This window comes from Pleurodeles waltl, chromosome 7 (genome assembly GCF_031143425.1).
Source record: "Pleurodeles waltl isolate 20211129_DDA chromosome 7, aPleWal1.hap1.20221129, whole genome shotgun sequence".
NCBI classification, from domain to species: Eukaryota; Metazoa; Chordata; class Amphibia; order Caudata; family Salamandridae; genus Pleurodeles; species Pleurodeles waltl.
The window spans coordinates 76131216-76153368 of record NC_090446.1 but is presented as its reverse complement, the minus strand read 5'-3'; the positions used below and the strand labels follow the sequence as shown (position 1 = coordinate 76153368).

General features: G+C 44.7%; 1 protein-coding gene across 7 annotated transcripts in view; it reads right to left on the bottom strand.

Annotated features, from left to right (window-relative positions):
* The window catches only part of LOC138303674 (protein mono-ADP-ribosyltransferase TIPARP-like), a 187598-nt gene that overhangs the window by 54008 nt on the left and 111437 nt on the right, over nt 1-22153 (bottom strand). For all 7 annotated transcript variants that reach the window (XM_069242986.1, XM_069242989.1, XM_069242990.1 and 4 more), the window contains 2 exons: nt 13765-13952; nt 7304-7540 (listed from right to left, as the gene is read on the bottom strand). In XM_069242986.1, coding sequence (XP_069099087.1) covers nt 7304-7540; nt 13765-13952 — 425 coding nt within the window. The remainder of the gene's footprint in view (nt 1-7303; nt 7541-13764; nt 13953-22153) is intronic.

The window sequence follows — 22153 nt, the reverse complement described above, 5'->3', positions numbered from 1 at the left end:
GCCCAACACTAGATGGCAGACTTATGCAAAGCATGTGTATCTGCAGCTACACATGCCATTGAACACATATATATATATATATATATATACACACACATATGTGCATATTATGATACATTTAACATGTTCATAAGTCACTGCATAGTTTCTATAGGAGTTGTTTGATTAGATACTTATGAGTCTCTGTTTTCATTTTTATGTATAACAATTGGTCAATGTTATCTTAACTTATCTGCAAATATTTCACTATTGACATATTGAGGAAAGATAACATAATGTTATAAAAGTACACAAATAAATTAATTTCAAATATGGCAAATCTTGAAAGTCAGTTTATACAATACAACTTTAAATCTCAAAATATTATATTCCTTACACATATATTTCCTATATCATGTATCTATTACTTTAGTCCTACTGTATAAGGGAAAAAATACTCCCTCCAAAGCTTTGCTCTACCTCACCATCACCCTACCTATATCTCTATCAACCCATCCTCAATCTCCACTGTCTGACTCTGGCGTGGTCTCCCTTAACTTTTTGCCTCTGTTCCCCAGGTTGTTGATGTGTGCAGGACTCTGATTTTGCTGTTTTTGTTACTCTGGGCACTTTACCACTGCTAACCAATGCTAAAGTGCAAGTGCTCCTTTACAAAATGTGTATGTAATTGGATTATCCATGATTGGCATATTTGGTTTACTAGTAAGTCCCTAGTAAAGTGCACTAGAGGTACCAGGGCCTGTAAATCAAATGCTACTAGTGGGCCTGCAGCACTGGTTCTGCCACCCACATAAGTAGCTCTGTAATCATGTTTCAGACCTGCCATTGCAGTGTCTGTGTGTGCAGTTTTAACTGTAAATTCTACTTGGCAACCTAAACCTTCCCTTTTCTTACATGTAAGGCACCCCTACGGTAGGCCCTAAGTAGCCCCGAGGGCAGGTTGCAGTGTATGGTTAAGGTAGGACATATAGGCCCTCATTACAACTATGGTGGGAGGCAAGCGCCGCCCGCCAAGTAGTAACTGCCGTGCGGCCGCCAATGCTGCCGCACTACCGCGGTGGCCATTTGGACATCCCCGCCGGCCCAGAAGGGGATGACGTCCGCAACATGGAAGCCGGCTCCAAATGGACCCGGCGGTGTTGCGGCTGTGCGACAGGTGCAGTTGCACCCGTCGCGCTTTTAACTGTCTGCTATGCATGGGGCCGTGTCAAGGGGCCCCGCAACTCCCCTTTCCGCCAGCCTTTTCATGGCAGTTCATACCGCCATGAAAAGGCTGACGGGAGGGGGACTCGTAATCCCCTGGGCAGTGCTGCCCTCGGGGATTACAACCGCCGGGACCAATGTGGCGGTGCGACCGCGGCGCTTCCGCAGCAGTCGTAATCCCTTGGGAAGCACCGCCAGCCTGTTGCCGGTGCTTCCGTCGAAACAGCCCTCTAATGAGGGCCAAAGTAATGTGTTTTATATGTCCTGACAGTGAAATATTGCTACATTCGTTTTTCACTGTTGCAAGGCCTGTCCCTCTCATAGGTTAACATAGGGGCTACCTTTAAATCTGATTAAAGTGTAGATTCCCTTTGGGAGTGGATGGACATGTGGAGTTTGGGCTCTCTGAGCTCACAATTTAAAAATACATCTTTTAGTAAGGTTGATTTCAAGATTGTGGGGGTCATTCTGACCCCGGCAGGCGGCGGGAGCCGCCCGCCTGGAGGGAACCGCCGAATGACCGCACTGCGGTCAAAAGACCACGGCGGTCATTCTGGCTTTCCCACTGGGCCGGCAGGCGACCGCCAGAAGGTCGCCCGCCGGCCCAGCGGGAAACCCCCTCCTACGATGAAGCTGGCTCCGAATGGAGCCGGCGGAGTTCGAGGGGTGCGACGGGTGCAGTGGCACCCGTCGCGATTTTCAGTGTCTGCTAAGCAGACACTGAAAATCTTCATGGGGCCCTGTTAGGGGGCCCCTGCAGTGCCCATGCCAGTGGCAGGGGCACTGCAGGGGCCCCCAGGGGCTCCACGACACCCGTTCCCGCCAGCCTCTTCCTGGCGGTGTAAACCGCCAGGAACAGGCTGGCGGGAAGGGGGTCGGAATCCCCATAGCGCCGCCAGGGAGGATTCCCTGGGGCAGGGGAAAACCGGCGGGGAACCGCCGGTTCCCCTTTTCTGACCGCGGCTTTACCGCCGCGGTCAGAATTGCCCCAGAAGCACCGCCAGCCTGTTGGCGGTGCTTCCTCCGTCCCCGGCCCTGGCGGTCCATGACCGCCAGGGTCGGAATGACCCCCAGTGTGTTTGAAATGCCACTTTTAGAAAGTGAACATTTTCTTGCTTAAATCTGCCTGTATGTGGATTCCCTGTCAGGGTCAGTTTGACAGTTGGTCTGGTTGCACCTCACACTAGACAGTGACACAAAGGGAGATGGGGTGTAGTCTGCATATCCTGATGAGTCATCTGTGCTAGGAGGGAGGGGAGGAGTGGTCACTCACACCTGCAAGGGCTGTGCCTGCGCTCACACAATGCAGTCTCTAACCCACTGGTGAGTGTCTTGGGCCTGGCCTGTGCAAGGCAGAATTTCACATTCAAAAGAGACTTTGCTTTGAAGTAGGCCTACTTCAAAGGAGAAATTGGGTTTAAGAAGGGCACCCAAAACCACAGTCTTTAGAAGCCCTTCTGGAAGCAAGAGGAACCTCTGCCTGGAGAAGAGCTGAGGAAGAAGAGCTGCCCTGCCTGTGACTGTGCTTTGTGGAGCTAGCCTGCAGTTGCTGCTTCTGCCAGAGTAAGAGGGCAAAGACTGGACTTTGTGTGCCTTCCATCTTGAGAAGAACTCTCCAGGGGCTTGATTCAGAGTTTGCCTCCTGTTGTTTGAAGTCTCAGGGACAGCAAAGACTTCTCTCTGCTAGCACCTGGAGCCTCTGGAGAGACTCCTACTCTGCCCTGTGGTGCCCATCCAGTTCCTGGGACCCTGAAAGGAGAAGCTGGCAGCCTAAAGAGAAGGAAGTCCACGCACAGAGCGCGTGCGGGGAAAAGATCGACACAACTCCGATCTGCGGCTGAAGAAACGACGCGCTGCAGCTGAAAATCGACACGAGCGAAGAATCGACGCACGGAGCAGGAGAAACGACGCGCAGCATCGCTGACGGAGGCTGCGAGATCACAACCCGCACTGCGTGGTTTTCGGATCATCGTGCGGCTGGATTTCCGACTCAAGTACCGCTGGGTGTGTAAAAACAACGCAAGGCCTGCCCGGAGATGAGTGCTGACCGGATAGCATCGCTCTCCTGCGTAGAGAAGAAACAATGCGCCCGACCCGACGAAAGGAGAAACGGCGCAAGGTCCTGCTCGTGAGTGGAATCGATGCATCGCAAGCCCTTTTTGACGCACGTGCTGGGTTATTTTTGACACACCCAAGGTACTTTTTCACGCTAACTGTGTTAGTGTGTGTTTAAAACTACTTGGAGACTCTTTTTGATTTTTCATTGATACCTTGACTTGTGTATTGTGGAGTTTTGTCATTTTGGTCTTGTTTTGTTTAGATAAATATCTCCTATTTTTCTAAACCTGTGTTGTGTCAGTTTGTAGTGTTTCCATTAAGTTACTGTGTGAGTTGGTACAAATACTTTACACCTAGCACTTTGAAGTTAAGCCTACTGCTCTGCCAAGCTACCAAGGGGGTAAGAAGGGTTAGCTTAGTATGATTCTCTTTTACCCTGACTAGAGTGAGGGTCCTTGCTTGAACATGGGGTAACCTGACTGTCAACCAAAGACCCCATTTCTAACATCTCCTTTACTCATTCCAAATGTCATCTTACTACTTAAATCTTCCAATTAACACTTCTGGATTCTTCCCTCACCTATGCCTCCATTACTCTAATCAATCCAACTAACATACTCACATGTCCTCTGGTCAACCTATACCGCCCTATATTAATACTATACACCTATTTCCCTATACTAATCCAGCACTAATCCTTTGGGTTCCTGAGTAGCTTGATACTCGCCGAAAGGCACTTTGATGCCTTGTCAGGGGTAGTAAGCGCTATACCAGTACAATTACAATTGTTTTCTAAACAGGTGTGTGGTGGTCTGGGTTAACCAGTTCAGCACTTAACCGGGAACTGGAAGAGATAACAGCATCCAGGCATTTGTGCAAGCATTGTTGAACCTGTGCGAAGGCATGCAACTCCTGTTTGTGTATGCCTGCGGTGGCACATTAAAGCCTGCTCCATTGGCCTTGCAAACACTTGTATTTTTCTCGGGTGAGCTGCAAACTATAGCACTTAACAAGATTAGACGATTCGATGTGCAGGATTTGTCTTCTCCCTTGCAATTAAAAAAAAAATCTAACATGTCAGTCTGTTTTTTATTTTTACTTTTCTATGGTTGTAGAACTTACTTTCCCCTTAAAGGAAGGCAGGGGTGACCTCATCGTGACAGAGAGATCATCTTCTTGTAAACAGTATAAAATGGGCTGTTGCAGCAGTGCTGAAAAGCAGAATTAGCCTAATTTCTCATCCACGGTGAGCTGAATTTATCGCTGGAGAAGGGGAGGGAAATCAGAGGTGCTGGCAGCCTTTATCGGCAAGAGTTAACAGCTGTTAACAGCTGTTAATTAACCTCCCTTATTCTGGGCCCAACCAGAAGGGGAGGGTAATTACCGTCTGTTAATGCCCCCAGGTGTGGGCATTAAGGATCTCATCACAGGCCTGTAGCCTTCACATTTTAACACTGATAAGGCATCATGGTGAAACCAAGAATAGCCTGCGCTGCCCTCCAGGCTTTGGCTTCTTGGCTGACGGCACTTTCAAATGGGCTGTCATCTCTTCCAAAACGGGTCATGGTACTCATGTGAATCAACCATTCTAGTATTATTAGTTGCAAAAACACCAACCGTCTGTAATTCTTTCATGTGTAGGTAGTAAGCCATCATTCCATGGTCTCGTCGTGAAATACAAAAGCAGGTCACAGGATGAGAAGGGACTGGCGAGCATTACAGAACATCTGTGCCCAGCTACCACAGCCTAGCAGCTCCTGATGTGGGAGCCAGGGGCCAGATGTAGCAAGGCATTAGCGCCTCGCAAACGGCGAAAAACGCCGTTTGCGAGGCGCTAATGCTTGCGCGCGATGCAGAAACACATTTTGCGAGTCGGAACCGACTCGCAAAATGTGTTTCCGACTTGCAAATAGGAAGGGGTGTTCCCTTCCTATTTGCAACTCGCACTGCGATGTAAGTTGATTTGTGACCGCAAAAGCGGTCACAAATCAACTCGCAGTTACCATCCACTTGAAGTGGATGGTAACTCATTCGCAAACGGGAAGGGGTCCCCATGGGACCCCTTCCCCTCTGTGAATGATCACAAAAGTATTTTTTCAGAGCAGGCAGTGGTCCTATGGACCACTGCCTACTCTGAAAAAATCCGAAACAAAAGGTTTCGGTTTTCTTTTCTAAGTGCAGCTCGTTTTCCTTTGAGGAAAACGGGCTACACTTGGAAAAAAAAAAACTGCTTTATTTACAAGCAGTCACGAACATGGAGGTCTGCTGACGACAGCAGGCCTCCATGTTTGCGAGTGCCTGGACTCGCTATGGGGCCGCAATTAGCGACCCACCTCATGAATATTCATGAGGTGGGTCATTGCGACCCCATAGCGAGTCGCAGTCGGTGTCTGAGACACCGTACTGCATACCAAATTGCAAGTTGCAATTTGCGAGTCGGATGGACTCGCAAATTGCAACTCGCAATTTGGTTTGTTGCTACATCTGGCCCCAGATGTATTAACCTGTTTCGCAAAAGCTACGATTAGTAAAATAGGTGCGTACGCAACAGCAGAGTAGGCTTTTTCCTTCCTACGAATCCCATTTCAGGGCTTAGTAAACTGTTACCAACACCTAAAATGGGATTGTACATACCGATGTGGAACAGATGTGTTGTTGGCCTCCCTTCCTAACTGCAAATCTGCATCATATGTATAAAAGGTTTGCAGCTGAAATTTAAATTGCAAACCACTCAAAAGTTACCACCTCTAAGTTGGGGTGGTGTCACATTCACAACAATGAAGAGGTCCACTTTGGACAGCTGCCAACTTATAGAGAAACTTTTTTTTAAAACTTTTTTTTTTAAATTAGGCATTTATAATCTAAGAAAATTTTTTTTTTTTTAAATCTAAATGATATGGGGGTCTGCTAACCCTTGCAGACCACTATCATTGTGATTCTTGCCAGTGGTCCGAGTCCCAATATGCGACCTACCTAATTAATGTTAATGACGTAGGTCGATTTGCAACTCAAATCTGATACCGATTTTTGCAGCCCGTTCTATCAGTAAATAAATCGGTTTGTAAAATTGCACAATGGTCGGAATTTGCGACCAGTGTTGGTGACCAACACAATGATACATATGGCCGTAGATAAGGCTCACAACATAAAACACGTCTATGAAATGTTAACCATTTTAAAGCACCAGTCCTTATTCCTTACCTAATTAAACTCAACAAATCCCATCATGTTATGCTAAAACTGCTACACAAGGTAGCTACAAGTAAGTCTCCAGTGTTATATTTTTATTTTCTTCTTTTTCTGTTATAATGCGGTTTAGTTTGTAGTTATATTGAGGAAACATACTTTTTTACTTGACTATATACTGAATTTCCAACCTACCTGGAAAGGAGGTCTGGTAAGGTCAACCATTCTCATGGATAAACGGCAGTAATGGTGTAAACCGCCTTTTGTGTAGAGATTGTGGGTTTGAGTGGCACAGTCACTAACCATGGGAGGTACATGGGGAGTATATGTTCGATCGGGGAGTACCTACCTACCTCTGAGTTGCCCCTGGTACAGCTCACTGGGTGGAAGTCTAAGTAGCTTGTTTTGCAGGTTGTACTTTAGATAGTGGGAGATTGACAGGAGGAACACCAGCACATGCCTTCATTTCCTCAATGGTACTCAAAGCGATATACTGTCACGACAGAAGGAACACACACAATTTCATATACTTTGCATTTGCATCCCAACACTGTATCAGCAATCACAAGCAACTGCACTAGTGGAAGCATGGACACATTAGTGCTTGAGGACCCTCATAGTGCAGCTTGTGATGCCATTCAGGTACAAATGCCTTTCGCCAACATTCAGAGTAGAGTGCAAAATGCAAGTATACCCACATCAGAGTACTAATGCAAGCATTCAGGCAAGAGCATGCCATTACAGGTATTCACCCGACTGCATGCCAGTGCAATAGTTCACACTCCAGCAACAAGGGTAATAATGAATACTCTCCATTCTGGTGCAAACATTCACACCCCCTCCAGTACCCTCTCACCAGGTGTACTTCCGCCAGAGGAACTTGTTCTGGATTCTGTATATTCTGCAGATCAGAACCAAGTCTTTGGGCATTGTTTGGTGAAAATGGGACTTGATGTCAATGAACTCCTTCTCCGTGCGACGCAGAGGAACTTGCAAGAAAGTAGAATCTGGGGTCCACGGCTCCATCTGCCAGGTAGGAGGGTAGAGCCCTGTGTAGTCAGGAATGGTTCCAGGATCCTTCTCCATCACTGTCCTACGAAACCAAGTAAAACAAGAGAATGCATATAAAATGATGACCACAAAGAATGGAAAGCGGGGCCATTGAACAATGACCACAGTGGAGAGACAGATTTAACACAAACAACCACAGAGAAAGGAAAGAAGCCATCATTGAAGTATTACAAAAACGGGTTTAAAAGGGATGACATATAAAAGGTAAACAGTGAAAGATGAACACAGCATCACAAGCTAAAGAGGGAATCTGAACAATACTTTAAAGTATGAAAATGAGTGAATAACTATGTCACTGGGAAAAAGAGACCATAGAGAGCAGGAAAAGTGGGGGATGCTAAAAGACTATCACAGAACAGAGAAAGAAGGTATTGACTATGAACAACTTTAATACCCAAAGTACCTTAATGAAATGGAAATCCTAGTCAGTTAATGAAATATCTGTCAATGTGTCCCCGTGATTCAAAATCATTTAGGACCCACTGAAAACCAACTAGGATCTTTTTTTTAAATGGCTTGGGAGAACTAATGAGTGTAGTACTAACAAAGCGGGGAATTACAATTGGAAGGTGGGAGCTTCACTTTATGGGAAGAAGAATAAGAAAGTAATAGCGCCAGACTATGTTTACTTCTGCTACACATCCCTGATTTGACAATGAAGTGAACATCACTACCCACATCAAAATGAATAAGACGGGACAGACTTTGGAATAATGTGATCCCTGTGCCCAAAGCACTGGCTATGAAGAATGGGTCGGCCCACTAATTATAGATGTGGAAAGATCTCAAGGAGATGAAGCATATCTCCGTATTTAGTAAACATAACCCAGACCTGTATACTACTTTTGATAGCTCACTTCAGAACTGGTTAAACCTCCACACAATGAACAATGACATAAGTCTAATAATATCTCAGCTATACTGATGCAATAAATAAATAAATAAAATTATTTAGCCAAAGTACACCAAGTCATGTTATCATCATCAGCCATCTAACATCTCAAAAGAAGGATACCTACAAAAGTACTAGAGGATGCTCCAGTCTCGCTAGATATCATGGCAGAAATTCAAGTTGGCTTTGGTCACACTCTTTCTAGTGGATGCTCTATTTTACCACACATTCCTCACTTTAGAATTGTCCACCAGCAATGATCCTACGTGCCTCTAGAAAACACTGCGTAGCTGTGTTGACTTGATACCACACATAAGTAGAGTGCAAAAAATGATGTGATGGAGTGCTACCCCGCAACGACTGTCAGCAGTTAGACTTTTTGCAAGTATCACTACCATCATATTTTCTATGATTTAAATTATGCCCCGAGTGGCCAAGGGTATGCCCAGACATGGGTCCCTTTGCTCACTGTTCCATATGAAAAAAGCTATACCCCACTGAAGAGGCCTATTAAGGGCGAAACCATTTTCAGGTTGATTTGGCTCCCTTTTGAATGAGTAAAAATTTCCATAAGACAGGCCTTTGTCTAGAGTGGCACAGTGGGTGAAAAATGATGGGCAGGAATGCTAACCTGAGTGACTGCCATAAGTTAAACTTTTTGCAAGTATTTCTAATCACCTGAATATTCCAATCAACCTAATTGTAATGTGATTGACTCATAAACTGGTCTCATACTGTGTAATCTTAGGCAAATATTTTATTTTCCCAAGGCGCCTTTTTCTTCATTTTCACACATAAGAAGAGCACCTTCAAATATTTAAGTTCAGCTGGTCTGTTCTACAAAAACAATTTTAATATAATATGTTAAACATTTGCTCCATGTAAAAGAAGAATCTACTTCACATATTGGGTACACACGACTTGCCTCCTAGTTCACTAGCAGCAGGACGTAAACAGGAATGTCTCTCAGTTCATGAATAAAAACGTTAACTTTAAATAAATATATTACTAAACCATGATGTGGTGGCCCACTGTCATTTACAAACAGCACATTTTCTATTGAATTGGCTGCAAACCTTTCTCACTGACATGCAGTCTTATTGAAAAAAACTATTTAGCCTATAACATTTATTGGGAGGAAATTAACTTTCAGCAAACATTTTTCATTTGTACATCACAAATTAAAGGGATCTGATTTGTTTTGATGCTATTCAAATCTTTGCTTCTAATACAATTCATAATTAGAAAACAACGTGTTTTTCTAATTGCTGATATATTTGGAAATGTGTGTACGTTTACAAAGTATTTAAATGTTGTGTGTTAGAAAACGATGGCACCCTACAGCCTCTCATTTCACACTCCGTGTACCCCAGCATAATTGCCAAACAGTACACTTTACAAAATCGAGTAACTCTGATATCAGAAAAAGAAAAGTAAAAAACAATCTCCAGAAAAAAATAAGCAACAGTTTGTAAAAAGACAAAAGCTGATGTCTGACCTCTGGCTTGGAAGGCACAGCAAATGTAACGAGAAAAAAACAAGATTTAAAGGTATCTTTATTTCTCATTCGATTTCCTGATGCACAGAACATCTCTTCTTTGCTAGCTGGATGTCTCATCAGAATGGGCTTGGAGGCTCTAAAATAGCTTGCCCTGATAAATTCTGAGAACTATATAATACGTCTAGTTAATATAATATTTTCAACGCTGCTGACCAATAGATTAAAAGAACTGCTCCTCGGTAGGGCTACCCAGATTGACTTCTCACAAATTATGATGCTGCTGAATGCCTAAAACAAACAGGTGATCTTATCTATTGTAAGTAAATACATTATTGAAAAAGCTACTGCAACGATGGTTAAACTTAGCTAACACTTTCAATTCCATATAGTGAGATTATTTTTGGCAGGTTCTCAAATTTTGTAAGATAAATGAAAGTGGCTCCTTTATGAAACTTCCATTATATGCCATCTTGTTAAAACTTGTGACAGAGTGGATAACATTGAAATAAAGCACTAATCAGAAGTGGCATCTTTCACTGCTAATAGCTGCAATGGCTACAAACCTCCCATGGCAACTGAAGTTCACAGTCATGAAGCTTGTCAGCTGCATTTAAAAGACAAGAGGGGCAATAGCTCTTTTTTTTTTTTTAATGTAATACTACCACCTTCTCAGAGGTTGCGGGTCTAAAAAGTAAAATAAATCTCAGGTAATTGAGTCATCACTGTACTTTGAAAACATGACTTTTGAATCAATATATATAAATACATGGAAAATGTCACTTACCCAGTGTACATCTGTTCGTGGCATGTAGTGCCGCAGATTCACATGCTATACATAGCTCTTCCAACATCTAGTGTTTCAAGTTGTTTTTATTCGCAGAAGTCTTTTCGGAGTCATGGGATCGAGTGACTCCTCCTCCTCTCAATTCCATTGCCCATGAGCAGACTCCATTGTTAGATTGTTTTCCCGCAGAGGGTGAAGGAAGGAGTGATAGAGTATAGAAATACAAAGAGATGTCCATGCAAATGTAAATGTATATACATATGTGCAAATGTTAAAAACCTAAACTACTACAGGCTTCCGGGGAATGGGAGGGTGAAGGACCCTGTGAAACCCTGTCCAAGAAGCAGCCGACCTCTGTGCAACAACCTTGAATCCTCCAAGGAAGAGGAATCCCAGCTATGGAACAGTCCATAGTAATTGTGAAGCAGACCCCATGAATGACCTTAGAAGTAACTGGTACTAGTAGGACGAGAAGTAGGATGTCACAAAATATTAAAAACAGACTCAGATAGTTTAAAAACATAAAATACCTCCAATGGATCCACCGAACACCATATAGAAGAATGGCAAAAAGATACAGGTGGAAGATTAGTGCTGACATCTCAAGAGGGTTTTCTTATTGGCAACTTGTGTAACAGATGTTGGAATTTATGAGCTTAGCGCAGCATTAAGTAAGAGCAAGGAGACAAAGTGGTGTCAAGTCCAATCAGAGTAACATCCTCCAACTTGTCAGCGAAGAACAAAGCCAGACATTGTCCTTGATGTTTCATAAGAAGATATTGAAGTTTTAGCAGAGTTACTTTTTAAGGAAATAAGGATAAAAAATTGCTTAATTAGGAAGTACTCAACATTTGTAGACTACAATGTTGATATCTAAAGCAAGTAAAGGAACAGATTAGTACTTGAATAAGAATATTCAATTGAGGAGTGAATTTGTTTAAGTTATAAGATTCTCAAACTGCGATACAGAAAAGGAGCCTATGAATCATATATTTCAGGTGCAGAGTTTTCTAAGTTTTTAATATTCAAAGTTAGATAGCCACGTTGAATAGCAGTGACAATGATAGTAGGAAAGTACAATATGTATTTGTATGTTTATTATTTCACTAGTCTAAAGGCTCACTCAGTAGAGGAGCCCATCTAAAAAAACAATCAGTTGAGAATTGTTGAGGCTAAATATCCTATTTAGAGCAGATGCAAAAGACCTTTCCTGAAGAAATCTCTCTTTGTCCCCACCCCTTTTAACTCAGCTTCTGGGAAAGAAGCGAGAGAAAGGGACATATACATGTAAAAATAAGGCCTGATTTAGAACTCGGTGGACGGTTTACTCCATCACAATGGTGACAGATATTCCATCCACAGAAATCTAAATCCAATAGGACAAAATGAGATTAAGATTTAGTCAGTCGGAATATCCATCACCGTTGGGACAGAGTAACCCGTCCACTGATTCTAAATCAGGCCCATAATGTCTTAATCCCAATGAGCCAAACTGCGAAGGGCAGACATCATAAATCCTAGCATACCCTGCTAGAGAGAAATCAAAATAGATAAACATTTTGACTGTTGGATATATAAGAACCTCATCCTCTAAGTACACCCTAAACAGGTCAGAGTCAGGAATGATTCAAAAGGGTACTGCCATGCCAGATCCATGGGTAGGCTGATACAGTCAGGATCCCTCTACTTCCTCATATAACATCATGAACATGCTACTGAAGTGGTAATCCCAGTGAATGAGCCTGACAAAATTTGCAAAGAGCAGCATCAGAAGATGCGCTGGAGCCTCGGTAACTGGTGATCCCAAGGTCTCATGAATCCTTCTCTGTATCCCAAGAAGCAGCTCTCTGGCTACAATCATGCCCTTCTAGCCTGTCACTGCAACGTCTTTAACCCATCCTATGACACAGAAGCCTCAGGAGGCGAGCCCTTGGTAGTATCCATCTTGCAAAAAGGAAGCATTTGGCCCTGCAACTATGTATGATGCACCCTTAAACTTCTGGACTGCTTACGAGCAGAAGAGGGAGTGCGCAAGACTGTAAAGGAAGAGACCTCTAATTCGCACCTCCAGCTAAATAATATTTACCCATTTGAACTAGCTCATTGTTAAAGGATTAATGACTGATGAGAGATACTAGTATCTTCTTCCTTGTTATAAGGCGGCTTCCGGTCTGATCAACTGGTGGGAGCTAAAAGTGAAAGACTGTACATGCATGGAGTATAGAACAAAGGAATAAGGCTTACAGCTCGTGCATGGAGTGGAGATGCTGATTTTTACACCAGAACGCAGCCCAGAAAAGAAAAAGGACTGGTACATTGCCAAGGAGGTACCACGCAGCACTATCTCGGTGGCAGACTAAAGAGGATTACTTGTTCTTATGGAAGTCACAGAGTGCCTTACCATATACTGAAACGGAATAGTACCACCGGATGTTCCCAGGTAAAATCTCTCTTGTTCCTAGAAGCCCTTTTCTTCCTCCCGCAAGTCCACGTAGCACACCCCTAGTTCTTCACGACAGGCAGTGGTGGACAATGACCTGCAACGATGGAGAACAAAGCTAGGGAGAGGGCCCAACAGCTGCCCAGTTCTCCTCATAGTTAAGTTATGGAAAGAAAAAAAAAACAGGAGAAGAACACTGGGAATGGTAACCTATGTCAACATCCGGCTGCCTGGGTTCACACTCTAGCATGCTTCTGAGTTTTCCTACTTTCTCGAGGTTGGCATAAGTAACGACTGCTTCTAGGACAACGGACATGGAGGTTATGAAAGAAGAGGAGGAGAGGACAGCTAGAAAAAAATATTTTAAAGACAAAGGGGGTTATTCCAACTTTGGAGGAGGTGGTAATCCGTCCCAAAAGTGATGGTAAAGTGACGGATTTACCACCAGCCGTATTACGAGTCCATTATATCCTATGGAACTTGTAATACGCTGGTGGTATAACCGTCACTTTACCGTCACTTTTGGGACGGATTACCACCTCCTCCAAAGTTGGAATAACCCCCAAATTGTTTTTATTTCTTCCCCTTGTCTCCAAGACAGGTTAACTTTGTCCCTATTGGTTGCTCACCTTAAATAGGGGGCCATGCTCTCATAGGACCGGTATATGGGCCGGCGCCTCACGTCACGACTGAAGCCTGTTTTCACATTGCGCTGGGTAAGCCCCTTCATGCACACACAGTAAAGGCAACCATTGGTCTCGAAGGCATGGGTCCAGGCCCCTAGCTCAAACGCTAGGTTCAGTTGCTCAGAGAGGGACTGTAGACAGAAATGAGAAAATAGGTGCATAAATAAGCTGAAGAGGAGACTTAAAGGCATCATTCACACAGGATCACAATATATTGCAGATTATAGCTGTTGGAAATGGCCCTTTTTACCTGGTTATCCCTACACTTTTTGCCTCCTTCCTCCTATTTTTTCTGGCCGGTTTTTGTTGGCTTTAGGACTCTGGGCACTTTACCACTGCTAACCAGTGCTAGAGTGCATATGCTCTTTGTGTAAATTGTATTGTTGATTGGTTTATCCATGATTGACATATTTGATTTTATAATAAGTCTGGTTAATCAAATGCTACTAGTGGGCCTGTAGCACTGGTTGTGTCACCCACATTAGTAGACCTGTAAACATGGCTCAGACCTGCCACTGCAGTGTCTGTGTGTGAAGTTTAAACTGCCAATTCGACTTGGCAAGTGTATCCACTTGCCAGGCCTAAACATTCCCTTTTCATACACATAAGGCATCTCTAATGTAGGCCCTAAGTAGCCCCGTGGTCAGGGTGCAGTCTATGTTAAAGGTGGGACATGTACTGATGTGCTTTACATGCCCTAACAGTGAAATACTGCTAAATCCAGTCTTCACTGTTGCATAGGTTGCTGTTAAATAACTCTAAAGTGAAGATCCCCTTTGACAGTAGATAGAAATATGGAGTTTGGGGTCTCTGAACTCACAATTTAAAAATGCATCTTTTAGTGAAGTTGGTATTGGGATTGTTATTTTGAAAATGCCACTTTTAGAAAGTGGGCATTTTCTTGCTTAAACCATTCTGTGACTCTGCCTGTTTGTGGATTCCTTGTCTGGGTCAGACTGACAGCTGGGCTGCTTGTGCATCTCCACTAGAAAGTGAGACAAAGGGAGCTGGGGTGTAGCCTGGATATCCTGATGAGCCATCGGTGCTAGGCGGTAGCGGAGGAGTGGTCACTTACACCTGAATGGGCTGTGCCTGCCCTCTCACAATGCAGTCTCCAAATCCCTGTTGTGTGTCTGGGGCCTGGCCTGGGCAACGCAGGATCCTGTAAACAAGGGAGATTTCCCTTTGAAATGTACCACCTTCAAAGGCAGAAAGGGGTATGAGTTTATCCAGATTACACATAACCCAAACCCTAATCATGGTTAAGCAAAGGGATCCTTAAATGAAATGTATGACTGATGGCAAATTTGTGTAGTTATCATTGACACTGGTACAAGCTAATATGTCCTGAAAATAAATGCCAGTTTCCTTCTATACCTCTCTCAGGCTTATCCAGTGATGCAGCTGGCAATTAATTAATTTAGCTTTGATGGTTGACTCTGATAATGAAACTGTTGTATGCACCTCACAAATGTTGGAATCCTTGAACAAGTTGTATGAACAAGTTTCTTCTGCTTAGTGTTCTGAATGTGCTAATGATACGAGGTGCAATCTTTCAAATTACACCATGAAGTCAAGGTGAACTCCATCTAGAAACTACTTTGTAACACACAACACCAGTAAAGCCATGAGATAGAAACTGGGATTCATTTTGCCATTGCCAATTTAATAAAGCAAGGAACCCTAGTGCCCACTGTGAGTACCTGTAACATTTCCAGCCTACTGATACAAAAGGTAGGCAAACATATGTTAGGCTTTGCCAAAGACCTCCTAGAGATCAATAGTGTACTTACCCCACATTCCCCAGTGGTACCCAACCCCACTAGGATCCTTTCATGTACCCCAGACACTGCCCGATTGTTCACTGTTGCAGACCTGTGCTCCACTTTCTTTTCCATCCCAATATGTGGGGAAGCCAGCACCCCTTTGATTTGTAATCCGGCAGAGACTCCACCATAGGTTTATTGAGTTTCCATCTTTTCAAAAGCTTTAAAGTGAGATCCCCACACCCTGAACTTTCCACAAGGAGTCACATTAGTCATATGTGTTAATTATCTGTTATTTGCTTCTGCCACCTTAGAACAATGCAAAGATGACTCCCTGTACTTTCTCACTGAAATGAGAAAAAAACGCATATGACTTCCAAAAACAAATTCTAATTTTCCCTCCCCTGTGTGTGATATTTAAGCCATGACATTTTGGCTGGAGACCGCAATCTGTCAGCTGACCAGAACAAAGCCATCTGTAAGTGTAGGAGGCTGGACTGGCTTGTAGTGAGTACCAAGGGGTACTTGCACCTTGCACCAGGCCCAGTTATCCCTTATTAGTGTATAGGGTGTCTAGCAGCTTAGGCTGATAGGTAATGGTAGCTTAGCAGAGCAGCTCAGGCTGAACTAGGAGACGTGTGAAGCTACTACAGTACCACTTAGTGTCATACGCACAATATCATAAGAAAACACAATACACAGTTATACTAAAAATAAAGGTACTTTATTTTTATGACAATATGCCAAAGTATCTTAGAGTGCACCCTCAGTGAGAGGATAGGAAATATACACAAGATATATATACACAATAGCAAAAATATGCAGTATAGTCTTAGAAAACAGTGCAAACAATGTATAGTTACAATAGGATGCAATGGGGAAACATAGGGATAGGGGCAACACAAACCATATACTCCAAAAGTGGAATGCGAACCACGAATGGACCCCAAACCTATGTGACCTTGTAGAGGGTCGCTGGGACTATTAGAAAATAGTGAGAGTTAGAAAAATAACCCTCCCCAAGACCCTGAAAAGTGAGTGCAAAGTGCACCAAAGTTCCCCTAAGGACAAAATAGTCGTGTTAGAGGGAGAATGCAAGGAAAACACAAATCAGCAATGCAACAACGATGGATTCCTGTCTGAGGGTACCTGTGGAACAAGGGGACCAAGTCCAAAAGTCACAAGCAGCTCGGAGATGGGCAGATGCCCAAGAAATGCCAGCGGTTGGTGCAAAGAAGCTCTTACTAGGCTGAAGAACTGTGAATACTGCAGGAACGACAAGGGCTAGAGACTTCCCCTTTGGAGGATGGATCCCCCACGCCTTGGAGAGTCGTGCAGAAGTGTTTTCCCGCCGGATGGACGCCAACAAGCCTTGCTACACGCAAATCGTGCGTTTGGCGTTTTTGGACGCTGCTGGGGCCCAGGAGGGACCAGGAGGTCGCAAATTGGACCTGCAGAGAGAGGGGACGTCGAGCAAGACAAAGAGCCCTCACTGAAGCAGGTAGCACCCGGAGAAGTGCCAGAAACAGGCACTACGAGGATGCGTGAAACGGTGCTCGCCGAAGTTGCACAAAGGAGTCCCACGTCGCCGGAGACCAACTTAGAAAGTCGTGCAATGCAGGTTAGAGTGCCGTGGACCCAGGCTTGGCTGTGCACACAGGATTTCAGGGGCCGGAGAAGCTTGCAAAGTCGCGGTTCCCAGCAATGCAGCCCAGCGAGGTGAGGCAAGGACTTACCTCCACCAAACTTGGGCTGAAGAGTCACTGGACTGTGGGGGTCACTTGGACGGTGTCGCTGGATTCGAGGGACCTCGCTCGTCGTGCTGAGAGGAGACCCAAGGGACCGGTAATGCAGCTTTTTGGTGCCTGCGGTTGCAGGGGGAAGATTCCGTCGACCCACGGGAGATTTCTTCGGAGCTTCTGGTGCAGAGAGGAGGCAGACCACCCCCACAGCATGCACAAGCAGGAAAACAGTCGAGAAGGCGGCAGGATCAGCGTTACAGAGTTGCAGTAGTCGTCTTTGCTACTATGTTGCAGGTTTGTAGGCTTCCAGCGCGGTCAGCGGTCGATTCCTTATCAGAAGGTGAAGAGGGAGATGCAGAGGAACTCGGCTGAGCTCATGCATTCGTTATCTAAAGTTTCCCCAGAGACAGAGACCCTAAATAGCCAGAAAAGAGGGTTTGGCTACCTAGGAGAGAGGAAAGGCTACTAACACCTGAAGGAGCCTATCACAAGGAGTCTCTGACGTCACCTGGTGGCACTGGCCACTCAGAGCAGTCCAGTGTGCCAGCAGCACCTCTGTTTCCAAGATGGCAGAGGTCTGGAGCACACTGGAGGAGCTCTGGACACCTCCCAGGGGAGGTGCAGGTCAGGGGAGTGGTCACTCCCCTTTCCTTTGTCCAGTTTCGCGCCAGAGCAGGGGCTAAGGGGTCCCTGAACCGGTGTAGACTGGCTTATGCAGAATTGGGCACATCTGTGCCCAACAAAGCATTTCCAGAGGCTGGGGGAGGCTACTCCTCCCCTGCCTTCACACCATTTTCCAAAGGGAGAGGGTGTCACACCCTCTCTCAGAGGAAGTTCTTTGTTCTGCCATCCTGGGCCAGGCCTGGCTGGACCCCAGGAGGGCAGCTGCCTGTCTGAGGGGTTGGCAGCAGCAGCAGCTGCAGAGAAACCCCAGGAAGGGCAGTCTGGCAGTACCAGGGTCTGTGCTACAGACCACTGGGATCATGGAATTGTACCAACAATGCCAGGATGGCATAGAGGGGGCAATTCCATGATCATAGACATGTTACATGGCCATATTCGGAGTTACCATGGTGAAGCTACATATAGGTAGTGACCTATATGTAGTGCACGCGGGTAATGGTGTCCCCGCACTCACAAAGTTCAGTGAATTGGTTCTGAACAATGTGGGGGCACCTTGGCTAGTGCCAGGGTGCCCTCACACTAAGTAACTTTGCACCTAACCTTTACCAGGTAAAGGTTAGACATATAGGTGACTTATAAGTTACTTAAGTGCAGTGTAAAATGGCTGTGAAATAACGTGGACGTTATTTCACTCAGGCTGCAGTGGCAGGCCTGTGTAAGAATTGTCAGAGCTCCCTATGGGTGGCAAAAGAAATGCTGCAGCCCATAGGGATCTCCTGGAACCCCAATACCCTGGGTACCTCAGTACCATATACTATGGAATTATAAGGGTGTTCCAGTAAGCCAATGTAAATTGGTAAAAATGGTCACTAGCCTGTCAGTGACAATTTGGAAAGAAATGAGAGAGCATAACCACTGAGGTTCTGATTAGCAGAGCCTCAGTGAGACAGTTAGGCACCACACAGGGAACATATACATGCACACCTATGAGCACTGGGGCCCTGTGTGACAGGGTCCCAGTGACACATACATATAGGCCACAAACCTATGAGCACTGGGGTCCTGACCAGCAGGATCCCAGTGACACATAACAAACATACTGAAAACATAGTGTTTTCACTATGAGCACTGGGGCCTGGCTATCAGGATCCCAGTGAGACAGTGAAAACAGTGACAAACACCCTGACATACACTCACAAACAGGCCAAAAGTGGGGGTAACAAGGCTAGAAAGAGGCTACCTTCTCACACAACCCCCCCCCAAACGAAGGACAATAAGGCTAACCTTGGCCAGTTGAGACTTTATTGTCTAAGTGGTGATAAGTAGAGAGTAGCTCTGCAATAGACTGGTTACTCCCTTTATCATCCACTATATGGTTACTTCCCTGTGGGGATGTAAACCACCCTGTTTGAAGTTTTTTAGCTAAGCAACAATGTGAAGATGTATTTTCAGAGTTTCTATCAGTAAGTTTTAGTTTAGAGCAGTGGGAATTGTCCACTGAACCTATTTGTAGTGATGGAAATGCCAGACAGGGATGCTGTCTCAGAAAAGCCATAGCTGGGCAAAAACTTTGTCCATCTGGCTGGAAGAGAGAACAGGGATGCTGTTTCTCTTGAGTTGGAGCAGGGCAGGGATGCTGTCCTATGAGCTCCACACTAGGGCAGGGATGCTGTCCTAAGTGTTGTGAGGTAGTGCAGGGTTTCTGCACTAAAGTTTCTCTGGGAGGGTTGGAGGGATGCTCCATGTTAACTAAAATGGTGCTGTTTTTCTCACCAATGTTAGTTATCCCACAGAGAGGTACTTCCACCTCAGGGAGTCCAGCTTTGCCAGCTGATGATTCCCTTGGAACAGGTGCCACCCCAGGAGAGGTTTCTCCCACCACAGGAATAGTATCCTGAATGGTAGGGTGGTTAGGGGATACTGTGATACCCTTTTTACCTGTTGATGGAGAGGGATCCTGAGTTTTCAGGCCTTCTCTCCTTTGCTTTTTCATTTCACTTGAAATGAGAGGGAACAATTCCTCAGGGATGCCCAGCATGGCTGCATGGGCATAAAACTCTACATCAGCCCAACCTGAGGCCTCTAGGTCATTACCTAAGAGACAGTCTACAGGTAAGCTAGGTGATACCACCACCTGCTTAGGGCCAGTAACTCCACCCCAACTAAACTGAATTATAGCTAAGGGAAGAAACTTAGTGGAGTTATGGACATCAATAATCTTATACTGTTGTCCAATGATGTGTTGTTCAGGAGGCACTAGGTTTTCAGTCACCAAAGTGAAACTGGCACCTGTGTCCCTGTAGGCCAAGGCCTCAACACCATTTATTGAAACTGTCTGCCTGTACTTATCCATTGTAAGGGGACAAGCAGCCAGTGTGGCAAGGCCAATGCCACTAGGTGTGACAGAAACTGTCTTGGGACTGATTACATCAGTTTCCACTATGGACCCATAAGTGAACCCAACTACACCCTTTGCTTGACTGTTGCCAGCAGTCCCACCACTAGTACCACTACTGCTAGGGGCACTAGAGCTTGATGTATTAGTGGTGGTAGGCTCAGGGGGTTTACCTGGACAGGACTTATCCCCTGGCCTATGGCCTCTATTTTTACACACAAAGCACCAAGGCTTTTTAATGTGTGCAGGTTGGGAAGAAGAGGAAGAATCTGTTTTATCCCCACCCTCTGAAGAGTGTTTAAGATTTGAAGTGGGATCTTTGGTTTTACCCTTATCCCCATGCTTATCTTGAGATTTTTCACCATCTTTCTTCTTATTGCCATCTTTGTCACCCCCTGTATGAACTTTTCTGTTCACCCTTGTTCTGACCCATTTGTCTGCCTTCTTTCCCAATTCTTGGGGAGAGGTCAGATCAGAGTCTACTAGGTACTGGTGCAACAAATCAGACACACAATTATTAAGTATATGCTCTCTCAGGATTGTGTTATACAGGCTTTCATAATCAGTAACTTTACTGCCATGTAACCACCCCTCCAAGGCCTTCACTGCCTGGTCAATGAAATCAACCCAGTCTTGTGAAGACTCCTTTTTGGTCTCTCTGAACTTTATCCTGTACTGTTCAGTGGTTAAGCCATAACCATCCAGGAGTGCATTCTTAAGAACTTGGAAATTATTGGCATCATTTTCTTTCACTGTAAGGAGCCTATCCCTACCTTTTCCACTAAATGATAGCCATAGGATAGCAGCCCACTGCTTTTGAGGGACATCCTGTACAGCACAGGCCCTCTCAAGTGCAGCAAACCACTTGTTAATGTCATCCCCCTCCTTATAAGGGGGAACTATCTTGTGCAGATTCCTGGAATCATGCTCTTTTGCAGGATGACTATGGGGAATACTGCTGCTGCCACCATGGGTATCTAAACCCAACTTCTGTCTTTCCCTCTCTATTTCTAAAGACTGTCTATCCAAATCCAGCTGTTGCTTCTTGAGCTTCAGTCTGGTTTGTTCCACTCTCAATCTATTGAGCTCCCTTTCTAACAATCTGTCAAGGGTGGGTGGGAGGGACATTTCTAGATACAGAGGTATGATGGGAATGAACAGAAGGAGACCTGTCCCTTACAGAGGGCACCCTAACAGCTTGGCTACCAGCATAATGTGAGAGCACATCATCAGTATGATGTGATTCAACCTCTGTACCAACTATGCTAGACTGTCTAGTAATGGGCAGGCTGAGGAGTTTCTTTCCTGAACCTTTTCCTGGGGGAGTCCCTGGATCAGATTGAGAACCATTAGCTACTTTTTCTACAGATTGGGCACTTATGGCCTTATCCTGTACTCTAAGCATATTAATTAACAGTTCTAAGGAAGGATTCTTCCCTACACTCAAACCTCTCTCTATGCAGAGACTCCTTGCTCCTTTCCAGCTAAGGTGATCATATGCAAGTTTGGACAGTTCAACTTTTTGGCCTGTGCCAGACATTTTTAGAGAGAGTTAAAGTGATAGACAAAAGAGAAAAAAAAGTTTTCAGAACTTTTTGGAAAGACAGAAAAAACTTTTTAAACTTTTAAGAACTTTTTGAAAGTTTAGAAGTACTTTTCAGCATTTAGAAAAGAGTGAAAAGAGGAAATGCAAAACTTTTTGGCTATGTGTATATACACTGACCTTGTTTTGTATATTTTTCTCTTATGAAAAGTACAATGACAAGAGTGGTAAGTAGTCTCAAAGCACTTATCCCACCGCTGCA